The sequence below is a fragment of the Plectropomus leopardus genome, chromosome 4, assembly GCF_008729295.1.
Source record: "Plectropomus leopardus isolate mb chromosome 4, YSFRI_Pleo_2.0, whole genome shotgun sequence".
Taxonomy (NCBI): Eukaryota; Metazoa; Chordata; class Actinopteri; order Perciformes; family Serranidae; genus Plectropomus; species Plectropomus leopardus.
The window spans coordinates 19,802,467-19,817,517 of record NC_056466.1 but is presented as its reverse complement, the minus strand read 5'-3'; the positions used below and the strand labels follow the sequence as shown (position 1 = coordinate 19,817,517).

The window sequence follows — 15,051 nt, the reverse complement described above, 5'->3', positions numbered from 1 at the left end:
TATTTTTACACTGTTTCACACTATTAACTGAATACTCCTTCCACCCTGCCTGTCTGACACACAGTGGGGTGTAAATGTAAAGGCACTAATGACCTGCCCCCGCCCTGTCATGTCTTCATGCCTCCTGTGGTAAAGGTTTCCTGTGTTGCGTTTGAGCATGTGTGTAAAAACCAGCTCCTGCCGCGACCGCTGGATTCCTTCCTCTCATCTTTGGAAATGATGATTTATTCAAACGAGTGCACGGAACAGCCTGCAGGCGGTGTAAAAATAAATAAATAAATAACATAAAAAACCTCTCCCCTGCTGCCTCTCAGTCCACCCACATTACAGGACACAGCGTCTAACACACGTGTGTCTCATTTGGTGCCTGTGCGCTCCTGACAGCACGGTGGTTTCCGCTAGAAGGAAATGATGGAGAAGGAAAGTTTCTGACGCCTCTCCGTTTGGTCGGGACTGCCCGCAGGAAACCTGGACATCATTTCTCTCCTTTTCTGTTTGCTCATCCTCGGCACAGATACTGTAAATCTGAAAATCTGTATGGATTTGGGAATAACAGGGTCTCCGACACTGAAATGTCTCAGGATTGGAAATGCAGCTCCACGCCTGGCTGTTGCTTTTTATTATCACAACAGGTAAGCAAATCTGCCAGCCCCTGGAAACTGGAATTTATTGAGTCTCCTTTCAGTATCACCTTGTATTGGACTCACGCTTTACCTGAACGAGCTAAATCATTATCTGCTGCTTAATAATAGCCCACTGCTCTTTTGTCAATATGAGAAGCATTAGTGGGTAGCCAGGTTTATGTAGTTTTGTGGTATAGTGAACGCCTTCAGATCGAAATCCATTAATAAGTCTTTAATTATGACCCGAATAGCTTAGCCCTTAAAGCTCTAATATACTAAGAAGAAGAAGAAGAAGAGGGAAAAAGAAAGAAACATTTTAAAAGAAATATGATTTTTAATAACCTTAAAAGAATTACCTCAGAGTGCAATGTCATTTTGCTTTCAATGTAAGGTTATTCAATATGGTGTGCCATGCCTCTGGAAGTGATGTTACAGCCACAGATTTTACATTTTTTAATCACATACTTTCTTATGATGACCACAGTGTTGATTTTTAGTCATGGAGTATACACACGTAAAGATAAAAATGATAAATCTTAACTGATGTTAAAGAACAGTGCCTCTCAACCTTTTCCATGTCAAGCACCCCTAAATTTGTACACATCAGGTCACATAACCCCATATGACAAGATTTTGCCGCAGGGACCTCCATCTGAAGGAATGGTCAGAAATATAGTTGTCATCTACAGTTGGGGAGATAACATACTCACATAGGGCTCACTTCTATATCACATTTGCAGATTGCCACCAATAACAACCATCTGAAATCTCTCCCTGTCAGTGTTCAATGATAGGGAGGTTTATCAGGAGCTGAACTATCAGCAGAGGATAAAAGGACCAGGTGACTTTTACAGTCATATTCATCATTTTTATTCAGTGCATTTCTGTACCAGATTTCATAGAAGTTCATCCTGTTGTAGTTGAGATCATTGAGTCTGGGCCAAAGTGGTGGAAAACAGACTTTACAACGGGCAGTATTACCCAGGCAAAGTGGCTATTGTTAGTCTTTTATCTGCTATCTTAATTAATAGGGCACACTGAAGGTACACAGGTTAAACTGTAACTGTAACAGCATTTTTTGGTCTTTCCGCAGATAAAACCTTGGCCTTGTCGCTCCCCCACTGTGGTGGAAATGTCAGCCTGGACAAAGAGCCTGCTGGTCACATCAATCTCACTCTACCTGGACTTTTTACTGACATCAACAACACACTCAACCTCACGAACAACCAGTCTGTTGAAACCCCACTGCTTTCAGTTTGCACTTGGACGTTAAGTCTTCCTCAGGGTCAGACCGTAATTTTAGAGTCAGCATGGTTGGAAAGCGGCTCGGGTGTATCAGTGCGTTGTGTTTGGAAAGATAAAGATCAGATCCTGGAGAGTGAGGGGGCGACTCTGCTCTCTGGCTGCGATGGAAACAAAGCCACCTTCACCTGGACAGGAGCAAAACACTCCTCACATGTGATTCAGCTGTTCTATTATGGTGAGAAACCATGACTCGATTATCTTGTTTGACTTATTAAGCGAGGATGGCCCACTTTCCTGATCACGGGAGTTTAATCTAATTTTACTAATGACACTTAGATCTGACTTTTTTTGGTACAGAGCCCTGTAAGGGACATGGAGGAGAAAATATAGGTGGTGAATAAAATGTTTTAAAAAAATCATTGTTTTTTTTTCCCATTATCTATTTTTTTCTCCCCCATGTCCCTTTTGGGGCTTCATATTTTATTATGTTTTTTTTTAGCTGAATGAATAAATGAAAATTACTTTTTGTTTACAGTAGAAGGATATTATGGTCACTGTGGCTGTGAAGTGTGTAACTGTGGGAAACATATTGTGGAAATGTGTTCAAACTGTGCTCTGAGCTGTAAATCTGTCCGTCGGAAAGTTTGACCGATCGATGTTATGTTGCTGTGATTTCCACTGTGTCGCTCCTCACCCTCTCTGTTTTTGTGTTTGTTCCTGGTCATACAGTCCAGGAAGATGAGAGGAATTCCTCGGAGGACCACACCAGCCCACATTCAGGCCAGGACCTGTTGCGTTGGTCTCAGACAGGAACCAGCTTTACAGGCACAGCTCTTGTTGGTCAAGAGGCAGTGAGAGGGACCGAGAGGGGCACAGGTCGCCTCTACGAAGGTCTAGAGCAAAGTTCTGCGGCTCAGTCTGCGTCTAGTCCCTCCTCTCAGGACCAGGGTCTGCTGCTCCCCACCTCCCCCCTGCAGGGACTCAGTGTGGCTGAGAGGGCCGATAGGGAAACTCTCCCTCTTCCTGAGGAAAGACCAAACAATGGAGCGGATACATCTGGAGCTGCTCACCTCGCTGATGCTGAATTGTCTGCCAGAGCAAGAACACACCCCTATTTTCAGCATACACTCCACACAGATACACTGTTTCACACAGCAAACACACAAACAAACACAAGAAACGAGCCCCCTCAAACCCAGATGGCACTTAAACATGAAAGTAGCTCCAGCACCTTGCATGGCACAGATAAACACATAAATACAGCCACTCAGACGTCTGAAATATCTGTAAAAACACAAGCTCACCCCACTTCATCCAGCTCCAGCCTCCCACCTCTCACCTCTTCTCCCCCTGAGCGACCTTCCCTAACAACATTGGAAGGTGGTACCACCTTAATCCCACATGGTGGAGCTGTTAGTGCAGTATCTGGAGTGAAACTACCCCATTCCTGGAGGAGCCATCGAAGCACAAACAGACTTAACTTGGATCTGAGCTCCGCCTTCACCTCTGATCCTTTAAAATCCCCCACAGACCCTCAGCAGGATGGCACAATCAGCACACACGCTGACACTGAACCCACAGCGTCATCCTCACAGAATCCCAGCAGGACTCATCCATCCACCGCCCACCTCATAGGGCTCGACACCCCTGTTGGTACTGTGGAGGCTGCTTCGTCTCATTTAAACATTAGTCAAACTGACTCATCTGTTCCAGCCGCCTCAGATGCTACCAATCAAACTGCAGCGTTTGAGACCTCCGATACTTCTGAAAACACGGAAACGCTTCACACCTCTGCCACACAGACTCAAACGAACTCTCCGCAAAGCACAGAGAGCCTCACACCTCCTCACACATCCCCTCTGCTCACTCAGACGAGCAAGGAAGAGCGGCAAACAGCAACACAAAGTACAGACAGAAATCTTTCTAAAGCATACATGACAACTGAAACTGTTTCCTCTTTGCCTAATGTTAACACAGTTGAAGAGCCGACTCTGAGTTTCACAGGTTTTTCTTCTACACCCAGAGCAGCGCTGACACTGGGGGATGTACTCCACATTTCAACTGCCACAGGAATCACCACCGAAACCTACACACTGCGTCCTACTTACACACTCTTAGACAACAACTGGCCCACAAATTCACCGACTCCTGCTCCTGTTTTGCATTCATCCACACCTTCATACACGCTCAAGACACACACTACATCTCCTGGTAGTTCACGCTTCACTCACACACTCCTGCCTTTGCCTTCAACTACCACTGAATCCTCTACACACACACCCCTCATTGACCACAAAATAACATCTATACCCTCACAGACAGTCAAGTCACACACACCTCACACACAGAGAAACCTGCCTCTGCCTTCTTCTACAAATGTCCCACTTACACACACACAGCCCCACAACTATAATACCCAGACACACACTCCTTTGCTCTCACTCACAACTGCAAAATCAGATTATGAACTTGAAGATAAAGAGGCAGAGAAAGAGGACGAGTCCTGGCAGCGGTTTCCCAGCAGCACAACTGCACAAACTCCCACAGCTGGAGCGCCAACCACACATCCCACCCAGGAGAACCACTTGGCAATCACACCTTCTGCTTTAACCTCAACTATGAGCTACACAACTCAGACACCCAAGTTCTACATTGTGCCCGACCAGCCTGCAGCCATCAGAGGTACTGCACATATTTGTGTGTAATTATTTGTGTGTATATTGTGTCCGGGCCTGTTGTGATATAATTACTTGCTTATTCTGTCCAGTGGAGTCGATTGAGCTGCTGCTGCAGATTGTTGTAGAGGAGTCCAGATCGGCTTTCACTTCTGGTTTGGAGGAAGACACTGTTGCCTGGGTGAGAGATTATACGCACACACACACACACACACACACACACACACACACACACACACACATTTGCACAGAGAAAAGCACTAATAAATCATGTTTTTATATGACAGCTTTAGATTTTTATTTAGTAGCTGCAAGACGCAGTGCCAGTTGAAAACATTCTTAAACGTAGGTGGGTGATATGCTCCCACTGGGATTTTTCCCCATTTATGGCAGCTATATGCACTATTTTTTAAGCAATTTGAGATAGAAATGTCATTTTCCTCAGGTTGGAAAAAGACATGACATGAGACATGAGAAATTGACAGACATTCTGGTAGCTGATACAAAGTTCTCACCTGCTGCTTCTTTCAGGTGGAGCCGTACCTTCAGAGAGCCCCGGGGTTCAGCAGGCTGCTGGGAGTCTGGAGCAGGTGAGGTCTAAACACTACAAATGTGTAGAGTAGCTACAATGAGCTGCAGTTAGCCCCAGTTTGTGCTTCACACAGGGTTCCTGTGGATCCTTGAAAACTTTTAAAAGGCATTGGATCCATTAATCAAAAAATAAGGCCCTTATTGGTATTAAAATTTCTTAAATTAGTCTTTCAATTCTTAAAAATGGTAAGACATAGGAAGCAGGATTTTGAGGATATGTTTTATGACCCTGCACTGAGAAAGCTCAAAATAATGGGTAACTTTAAAACGATGTCAGTTCATGATTTTTTTCCTTCAGTTTTGGCCACTGTAAAATTTATCTTAAGTTTCATTACAAGGGGCATTAAAGGGGTCTTTAAAAGTCTTAAATCCTTTTTTTCTTTAAGCTGTGGGAACCCTGTCTCACGTATTACCATTTAAATTGTGGATATACCATCAGGACAGCTATAATTATATAACAGGTAGTTCTGACCAAGCAATCTGGTTGGTCAACAAGACATTTAAACTGTGCTCAAGTCAGCATGACAGCATACCTTCCTCATCACTAAAAATAATACTCTGCCATTTGTTGACCGCTGCAGCAGTTGCAGAAAATCTACGATCATTGTCATGTTCATCAGATGGGGGACAAAAATTGTTCAGAGTAATATCACTGCATGTAAGTTAAGAAAGAAAAGCTTAAAGTCAAATTCAGCTGACTTTAATGTGTCTGCTCAGAACATGGTGGTTTATGCTGGTTATTGTCAACTTTGTGTTAGTTTGAGTAGTTTACACCGTCAGTGAGTTGACTGCACTTTTCATAATAATACAGACAAAAAGTGATATTGGAGTTTTAAGAACACAAAAACCTAACCATCAGCACAATCGTCTCGGTCCTGACCACATCACTGTGGTGCCAAAAATGTTGTTACAGGACATCCTCTTGTGTAATGTTGCTTAAGTGTTAAACAGCCTTGTAGATTTAACAAAGAGGATCAGGTAGGTATTTTTTTAGAAAACTGGGTGCCTGGTAGAGTGGGCATCCATGTATAAACGCTGTGTCCTTGCTGCAGCAGCTGCAGATTTTATGCTGCATGTTATCCTCTTTCTCCACGCTTTGACGTTACACCTGTCTTATCAAATAAAGGCAAAAAGGTCATTTAAAAAAAGAAAAGAAAAGAAAAGAAAAGAAAATTGTGTGCCTTGCTCTGACCTGAATGTATTGGTAATACAAGAGTACAAACTGGGTTTAGGTTTCAGGAGGTTGTGTGAAAACAGGTACAAAAGTTGAATGTACTGTTGTTCCAGTGGACATGCAGTTCAGAGTCTGGTGGAGTTTAAAACCAGTGGGGCTCTGCAGTGGCTCGGTATGACCGGACCCACTTCATTACTGGAACAAACAGGACTGTCTCAGGCTGTCTGGGATGGGAGAAGCTTCAGATCATCCAAGATCACCAACATCACACTGGGAGGTAAGCCTGGGTCCAGATGACCACCTACAGACAGTTGATTCCAGATTACGAACTTTTTGGCATCCTCAAGGTTTGTGGTTTAAAGGGGTAGTACACATTTTTTAAATGTGGGGTTGTATGGATTACTTATCCAAAGTCAGTGTTTTACATACAGCAGATATCAGCTGGCTCGCCCCCAGTTTGCAGAAGCAGGCTGGAGTCCAACACAGAAGCTCAGCTATGAAGTGTTGGGGATGGGTGTCAGCAACAAAACATCATTATCAGTTTAAGTGTACACTATACTGAGAGTATTTTCACCACTTTACCTTTCAGTCAGTCTGTTTTGATGGAGAAGCTGTTAGTTCCCCATCTATTTTCGCTTCAAAGCCACCAGACTCCTTTGAGAAAAACAGTAATTTTACCTTGCTGAACACAGGAGCCGCTGGTCTACTGCTGCTTCGATCAGTCAGTTAGTTTGTGCTATTGTGACTTTGGTGAATCCAAACTAACCCTTTTAAACACAAAATTTGCTGAAGTCAAAATCAGGACAGCACTCCGATTATAGCATTTTTTATTATTGCCACACCGACGTTTTGGGCCAGACGCCCTTCTTCAGATTGAACATTCAATAATAATACAAAGAAAAGCCACAGGTGGAGTTAATTATAGGTCCACACATGAAAACACCTACAGTGCATCCCAGCAGTGGGAGCAAATATTTTAAAGACACATAATCACAATAATATGTATTTAAATCATAAAAAATAAACAATATAAATAAATATAAAAATATATTAGTAAGTAAATAAATGAAATAATAACAACAAAAACATTAACAATAACCCTAGCAAAATAATAATATATATATAATAATAGAATAAGATAAGATAAAATGAAAACAAAATTTAAATGAAAAAAAATTCAGTATAGCGTACAGTTACACTGATATAGATTTTTTTTTTAGGTGGCAAAAATATATTTTGTATATGTTTTATTGCATAGTATTATTCTGTGTAGCTTCCATGTGGGACTCCTGTCTGCTTCTCCGTACTCGGGGCATGCTGACTGACATCTAGTGTTTTTAACATACTGTCTATGGATAAGAACCCCATACAACCCCATTTCAAAAAATCTGAAGCGTCCCTTAAAAGTGATTTGGGACCTTGAGTTGCATGTTGTTTTCCTCCTCTTTCCTAATTTCTTGTCATCGCTCTACTTTTGACTCTACTAACGGCACAAAAGGTAAACTGCCAGGTTAGCGGTTAGCCACAGTGGCTATATTTACATTCCATCTTTAACCTGCTTAGCTTATTAACCCAGTTTTAGGCAGACTCATGTAAACATCATAACTCTGTTAGACTGACTCAGTTAAGATCACAATCCATTTATGAGAAATCAAATTAACACATCAGACTTACTTTGATATTAAACGTGTTACTGTGGCATGTAATCTTCTTACTTTACTCCTTTCACTTTTGACACTTTTGGTCTGCCATCTACACAAATTCACAAGTGTTTCGGCTGCATGTTTGCGGGTGACAAATTAGGCTGTCATGTGTACTCTTTCAGCATATTATTTGGGGCAATGGGGACATCTGTTTGCAGAGTATCCAAAATAAGTTTCAAGTTTATTTCATATATAAAGCGCTTAATTTTATATTGAAATGAATGGGTTGATGGATAGAGCTGATGTGGTCTCATTTCCTGCAGCATATTGAATTAGTTATAAGAGGCAAATGTTAGCCTGAGAAAATCTTAGGTTAAGGGAGTTATACAGCGTTAATGAAAGTCAGCCAACTCTGCATGTAAGCAGCAGTCACTACGTTTATTTTATTTTCTAATTTACTAGCACACACGTTCCATCATCTGCAAGGTGTTTCAGCTATTGTTTTAAAATTGGAACACAGGCAGACACATTTAAAAGATAATGCTGGTAATAGTCTATATTTTTTTACAGTCAGCAAACCCCTTGAAAAATAAAACAACATCAACAATACCATCCTGCTAACAATGATTGTCTTTGTACACAAAGCCTGATATAGCTTGTTCTTTGGAAGGTTCAATGAAACTTAATTAAAATGTAAAAGTACGTATAAAAGCAACATTTTAGTTAAATGAAACAAAAATCAAATGTTGACTGCAGAAAAAAAAATCCAGCTAGAAAGTTATTGTGTAAAACTTAAAAATGCAATATACAGGAAATATCTTAAGTTTTAGCCTTTGTCAATTTTGTCATATTTCCACAGTGCTTTGTTGTTGGCTTGGTGTCGGGGAGAAAAATCGATTCAGTGCTTATTTTTGTGGAAATATTGTAGCATTACAAGGGAGCTAAGTACTGATTCTTTTACAGTATAAATGATTGACATTACAAATATAAGCAAAATTTTTGGTAGCCTATGGGAATAATAAAATTGATTGCTTTTGCAGTGCACAACATACCTTTCGCTGAAATAAAAATGACTGGAATGAGATGAACAGACTGAAAAATGTATCTTGGTGGATAACAAAAGACGTTTTTTTTCTTTGGGGACATAAATAACAGTTTAAAAAAAGGAAATAAATCACAATATATCGTGATTTTATTTTCTCATATTACTCTGCATATCATAAAACATGTAATAGCCCACTAATATTGTGCCGTTACTTATGTATCGTGATAATATTGTCTTGTGGGACCTGTGGTGATTCCCACTACTACTCTTCGCCAGAAACTATTGTGAAAAACTAGTTTAGTTTCGCTGTTGCACTGGTTTACATGTTTCATCAAAATACTAAACTACAATTGTTTTTGACATTACTTTTCCTTAAAAAACAAACAAAACTATTTGATTTGTATGTTGTTTGTGTTTGTACCCTGGAATTACCTCTTCTGCAGGAACTGAAAAAGGTGACTTTGGAGCGAGCGTCACAGACAGGGTATAGAGGTTTGAAAGTACTGGGACTGACTAACACATTGTGGGGTTTTGTCTATTTATGGACATGTCTTTCCTCCAGGTCTGCAGGGTGACGTGTGTGACTGGTTACTGCAGTGTCCAGCAGGCTACAGGGTGTGTGTCTCAGCCCGGCACTTCTAACTATAGCTGCTCTTCTGTCTGCCACTCTGACTACTGTCACCACCACGGCATCTGTACTCACCACCCGGGCCAACCTCCAGTCTGCCGGTAAGAACACACAGATGTACACTGAACATGCACACACTAATTTGGTATCTCTCCGTCTATCTAAGAAAGGTTTGTGCATGTGATTTTTGTCTGTGTTTAAGCTGTCTTGTTGGAGAGGATTTCTGGTACATGGGTCAGAGGTGTGACGTGAGGATGACCCGGGCACGGCTGGTGGGCGCATGTCTCGCCATCTTGATCATCATGGTGACAGTGATAGGCATTTTGGCTATCGTGGCTGTGCGACGCTACCGAGCCATTCTGATCCAGGCCAGAGTAGATCAGACTCGAAGCAGGTGCGCACCGACTCACTCATGTACACACAGTAAATTACAGCTTACAACACACAACCTACAGTACAAAGATTAATGCACACAGTGCACTCAAGCAGGGTTTCTGCAAGGTTCACCTGGTCAAATATTAGACTTTAAAAGACCTTTTAAATACCATGTTCATACCTGTTTCAAGCTCATACCGGCCGAAGTAAGAAAATATGATAGAAATCATGCAGGGATGATTGATATTTTTCAGTACTTTCAAAGCAGTAAATGACTATAATTCTTAATGATATAACCGATTTAAATTAATGCAATCTGGATCCAGATAAGCAGCATAAAATAAATGGATGAACCAATAAGAAATAGTTCATTTATTGAATTAATGTAAGGCTTTACTAAAATTGACACTTTATTCATTTAGTCAAATATGAATAAAATTGTCAGCTGTGCTTGTGTGGGAGGTGAACAGTCCCTTGGGCTTTTGGGTTGGTACTTAAAATAACACAGGAAACACGCATGATAACACACACATGGTAACCATAAAAATACATTTGACCTCATGACTCAAATTTAAGTGACATGAGGAAAAAGGTGACGCCTGCACACTTACTCCATGCCACACAACGTTTGTTGAACACAACGTTTTGATCCTGCCTGGATCTACGCCAGGTCAAATGTTTTGAAAGATGAAACGCCTATATTTATGCATAATACAATAGGCTGACGAGCTTTATGGTTGCAGGTGTGGTTAACTGTCTGAAACAAAAATTACATAGAAAAAATACAAAGGGAAAGAAAAACAGTGATGTCAAGGTCATATTACAATTATATCAAAATACTTTATATTAAAATCCATCATCCTTTATTGGAGTATGCCCCTTTTTTCCTTAATTGGAACTCGATCTGTTTCTTTAGATGTATTTTTGTATGTATTGGAGATTACTACCTTACATTTATACAACTTTGAATGTAGGTGATGTTGACTTATGATGGATTTTAATTTAAAGTATTTTGATATAATGTTTTAAGCTGATATTCAACAGCCTTGCACCTATGTGATGTGCATATAACTACCCTCTTTCAACTTGAATTAAAGTGACATCCATAGAAAGAACACAGTCGACACGTGGGGGAGATGATGTGTTGAAGGGAAAACTAGTGAGATTGGCATGACGACACAAACAGTAATTGTAGTTAAAGTGATGCCCACTAGGTGTCATAGTCTGGCTGCTGAACCACATACTGAAGCTGAAGGTCGTAGACTCGTGGAAAATGTGGAGGCAGTCTGGATGAATCCAAATGTCAGGCGTCTGGACCGGCAGGCACTGATGAGTTCACTGTCATCACGCCAAGTCTGTCAGGGTGCCGAGCCACGAGGGGATAAGATGTGATGATAAACAGGACTTCAGACCTCATTACCTTGGTTTTCAAAGGACGGTCTACTGACATTTGCAGTTCAGATTCAAGGTTTAAGGTCACTTTATTCGTACTCAAAGGTACATTTGTTGCAAAGACAATTTAAAATTAATTATATTAAAAAAATATTAAAATGACATTCAAACAAAATACATTAAACAAGTATCATCTAGTAACAACATGGTTTATGCAAGATCAGCCTCACCAATCAAATATATAAATGCCAAATATGAATATTATGGCTTATAAATTGTTTTTAGTGTAGGGGATTGGACTTGATCAGGCTCTTCTGCTTTATTATTATTATTATTGTTGTTGTTGTTGTTGTTGTTGTTGTTGTTGTTGTTATTATTATTAGTTGTCACATCCATATTGCTGTAAACTATGGATAATCTTCCAAGTGAAGTGGAGGAATCTGCACTCCAAGCCCCCCCGCAGTCCTCAAAATACAATTTTTAGATCAAAATTAGCCTTTACTTTGCAGTGTTGGCAGGGAAAACAAACATCTTTTCATGCTCTATTAAATTCTCTATTTTTCTTAGACACTTTTCTCCTTTGGAATCTGTAGCTAGCTGAGCTATGGAGACTCACCCATCGCTTTGAGATGTAGCAAAATTTAGAGGAAAAGTTGCCAGGCTGTCGATGTACAGTACGATGCACATTTTAATTGACAAAATGTCAATTAAATTAATTGTTTTTATTCAATGTATAGGATACACATTTTTACAACTGGAAAATTTAAGGAATATTCTAGTCCTACAACAGATAAATTAAAATTGAAATTTCTCAAAATAACCATTATTCATATGTTTTCCTGTTTTTTTGGTCAAAGCCACAGTGAGCCACTAGAGAGAGGCTAAAATGAGACGCGGGTTGCCTTTCTGAACCTAATTCAAAGAGTTTTGCTTCAAGAAGAGTTTTACCCACCATAACTAAGAAACTCTGTAGTTTTATCCTCTTGCTGAGATTAACTTCTTATGTTTGGGAGAAAGTTTGGACAGGAAATGATAAGTCTGAAGTTAAGCCTTAAATCCAGAGTGTCTAAAACGGCAGGGAGTGGGCATTCTGTGCAGAGAAAGTTGGTCTCTTCTGAGCTTTACTTTTTCTATCAGGCCTGGTCAACAGCAGAGCACAGTTTACTCTGTTTCCCCATAAGTTGATTTTTTTGCATTTTTTTCCTTTTTAAGACTTGAAAACTTAAGCAAATACAACAAAAAATATTGTGCCCTGGATATTTATTTATCCCACATTGTGTGTCGTATGTGCAGCTATCGCAAGTTCAACCATTTTGATGAGCTGTCAGGACGGTTCTGGTTGCGTTCGTGGGCAGGATCAGCAGACTCACTGGATAATCCAGCCTTTACACGCTCCGATGAGTTACTGCACCTGCGGGCCCTCGACCGCCCCTGCTGTTACCACGACGACACGCTGTCGCTGGCCTCCACCTGCCCCAGCCATGGAACACGAATCAATACAATCTACCCCCACAGGTATACAAACACACGCACGCACACACACACACACACACACACACACAAATCCAGTATTACATATGCATGGTGCATATCCATAACAGTGAGAATGTTATTGTCAGTTTGTCTGTCTTGCTGTCAGTTTGTCTGTCTTGCTGTCAGTTTGTCTGTCTGTCCATCTCTGTTTGTCTGTCAGTCCGTCCGTCCGCCTCTGTCTGTCCAGACAGATTTGTCCAGCAGCTAACTGTCTATTTTTGCTTCCAAAGAAATGTTTAGTTTGGTTCTATTGAACATCCAAGTAAAGATTAGACCTACAAATGAAGTTTAGACAAACATGCAGTCTGCACTTTTACACATCACTCTAACAGAAAAACTGATCATGCTTTAAACTGCATTTGTGAATGTGATCTCTTTTACTTAATGCACTGAATGTTAATGTTGACATTTTAGCTCAGTATCAAGTTGCTATTGGCATTGTCCTAACATCTTTGCTGACCCGTGTTGTCCAGAAATATACCAGAAGAAAATATATTCCTGCACTGCAGAAAGATGCAAAGCAACAGAATGAATGTTATATTATACATATAAACGTATTCACATTTTAACCCTTTGTATTTACCAACATATTTATTGATAAGTAACTGTAATTTAATTACATACTTTTTTTTCAATGACTGCAATGGACCACAATTACATTTATTTTGTAATTTACCAGAAGACAGTTAATGAATGCAGTTTTGTGATTGTGCAGTTAAAATATTGACCTTTAACCCAAACTAGATCTGAATAAATCATTAAAGCACAACATCAACAAATAAAACTACATTTCTGGTCCTTGTATTTATCTTGAGTTTTTTCTGCTTATAGTTCCCTAAACTGTCTCTGTAAACTGTAAATATATCTGTGTGTGTAAATAATCCCTGGGCTCTCTGTACTCCCTGTAGCTCTCAGTATGGTTGGAGGGGAAGTGAGATGAGTATGGGGGACGGTGTATTGGACTCAGGGAAGGCCAGTGACCTTTCTGTGTGTAGCTGGCCTGTGGAACCCATTCACTGGACTCCCTTCCCACTTCTACAGCAGCTGGCTTCCCACAGGACCCCCACAGTGAGTGTTTATGACTGTGAGTGTTAGGGGTCAACAGATTATTGGCCTGGCTGATTATCAAGGCTGATATTTTGCATTTTGCCGATTATCTGCACAGGCGTTTTATTTTTATGATCGCTGATAAAATTAATTAAAAGGTGTGCGTAAGTCAGTCTGCAATAAATGCAAAAAAAATTCAGCATGGGAGGAACTTTTACTTTGTAAAACCTCAGGAAGCTATTTTTATTCATTCATTTTTTAATTTAGATTTTCACCAAACTCTATTTTAAAAAAGTTGTAGGGAACTTACTGTATATTATGCTGAATGTTTCAGTTCCAAATGTTGGTTTATTGGTCTTATTAACTACTAATAATCAGTATCGGTATCAGCCCTGAAAAACCAATATCGGTCAACCCCAAGTGAGTGTGTGTGAGAAAGAGAAATGGAGAGAGACACTGTATGCATAACTGGCTCATGTGTTGTTTCGCTGTGAAACCAGGTGAGGGTGTCCAGGCCACGGTCCTACTGTGAAGGCATGGAGCTGGTAGACCTGGGGAAGAGCTGGACGGCTTGACACAATCAAGACACCAAATCTGATCTGACACTGGTATTTGCAGCTTGTGTTTTCATTGCAGGGCTTCAAATGCTCTTGTTTTGTTGATAAAATGTGTAAAACAATAAGTGTAAATGTGTGTATATAAATGTATATTTTTTTGTTAAATCGTTCCAACTTGAATTTACAGTCTGTTTCTTATATGGTCACTCTGAGAGGGTGTAGGCTACACTGTAAAGATGGAAAAAACATAAACAAAGAGGATGCCTAAATGTCTGTGGTGCAGTCTTATATAATGCTTTAATAAACATTAGTCTTACTCAGGGCAAGAATATGTATTTATTATATTTTTTTCATTTTTGGCAATTAAGTTTGCGCGCATTTAAACATACTGCGCTTTCGTGTCTAAGTTTATGGCCTAGCAAGGAACATTTATTTGTGTGAAACATTATACACACCAGGGATACTGAACTTTCTCTGCCCAGGGGCCACTTTTGCAAAATGACAGGAGGCCAAGTAAATAAAC

At 40.3% G+C, this 15,051-nt stretch overlaps 1 protein-coding gene across 2 annotated transcripts; it reads left to right on the top strand.

Annotated features, from left to right (window-relative positions):
- The first annotated feature begins 385 nt into the window (after positions 1-385).
- On the top strand, positions 386-14,851 carry si:ch211-14k19.8 (mucin-5AC). 2 transcript variants are annotated; one of them, XM_042484578.1, is made up of 7 exons: positions 386-632; positions 1,717-2,103; positions 2,598-4,550; positions 4,636-4,724; positions 5,075-5,133; positions 6,422-6,585; positions 9,559-9,719. In XM_042484578.1, the coding sequence occupies exons 1-7, from the start codon at positions 590-592 to the stop codon at positions 9,636-9,638; spliced, it is 2,775 nt and encodes a 924-aa protein (XP_042340512.1). In that variant the 5' UTR covers positions 386-589; the 3' UTR covers positions 9,639-9,719. The 2 variants fall into 2 exon arrangements, with proteins under 2 accessions (XP_042340512.1, XP_042340513.1); XM_042484579.1 differs by lacking the exons at positions 386-632; positions 1,717-2,103; positions 2,598-4,550; positions 4,636-4,724; positions 5,075-5,133 and adding exons at positions 9,827-10,018; positions 12,685-12,906; positions 13,833-13,992; positions 14,472-14,851 and having other exon boundaries at positions 6,450-6,585; positions 9,559-9,725.
- Positions 14,852-15,051: the final 200 nt, after the last annotated feature.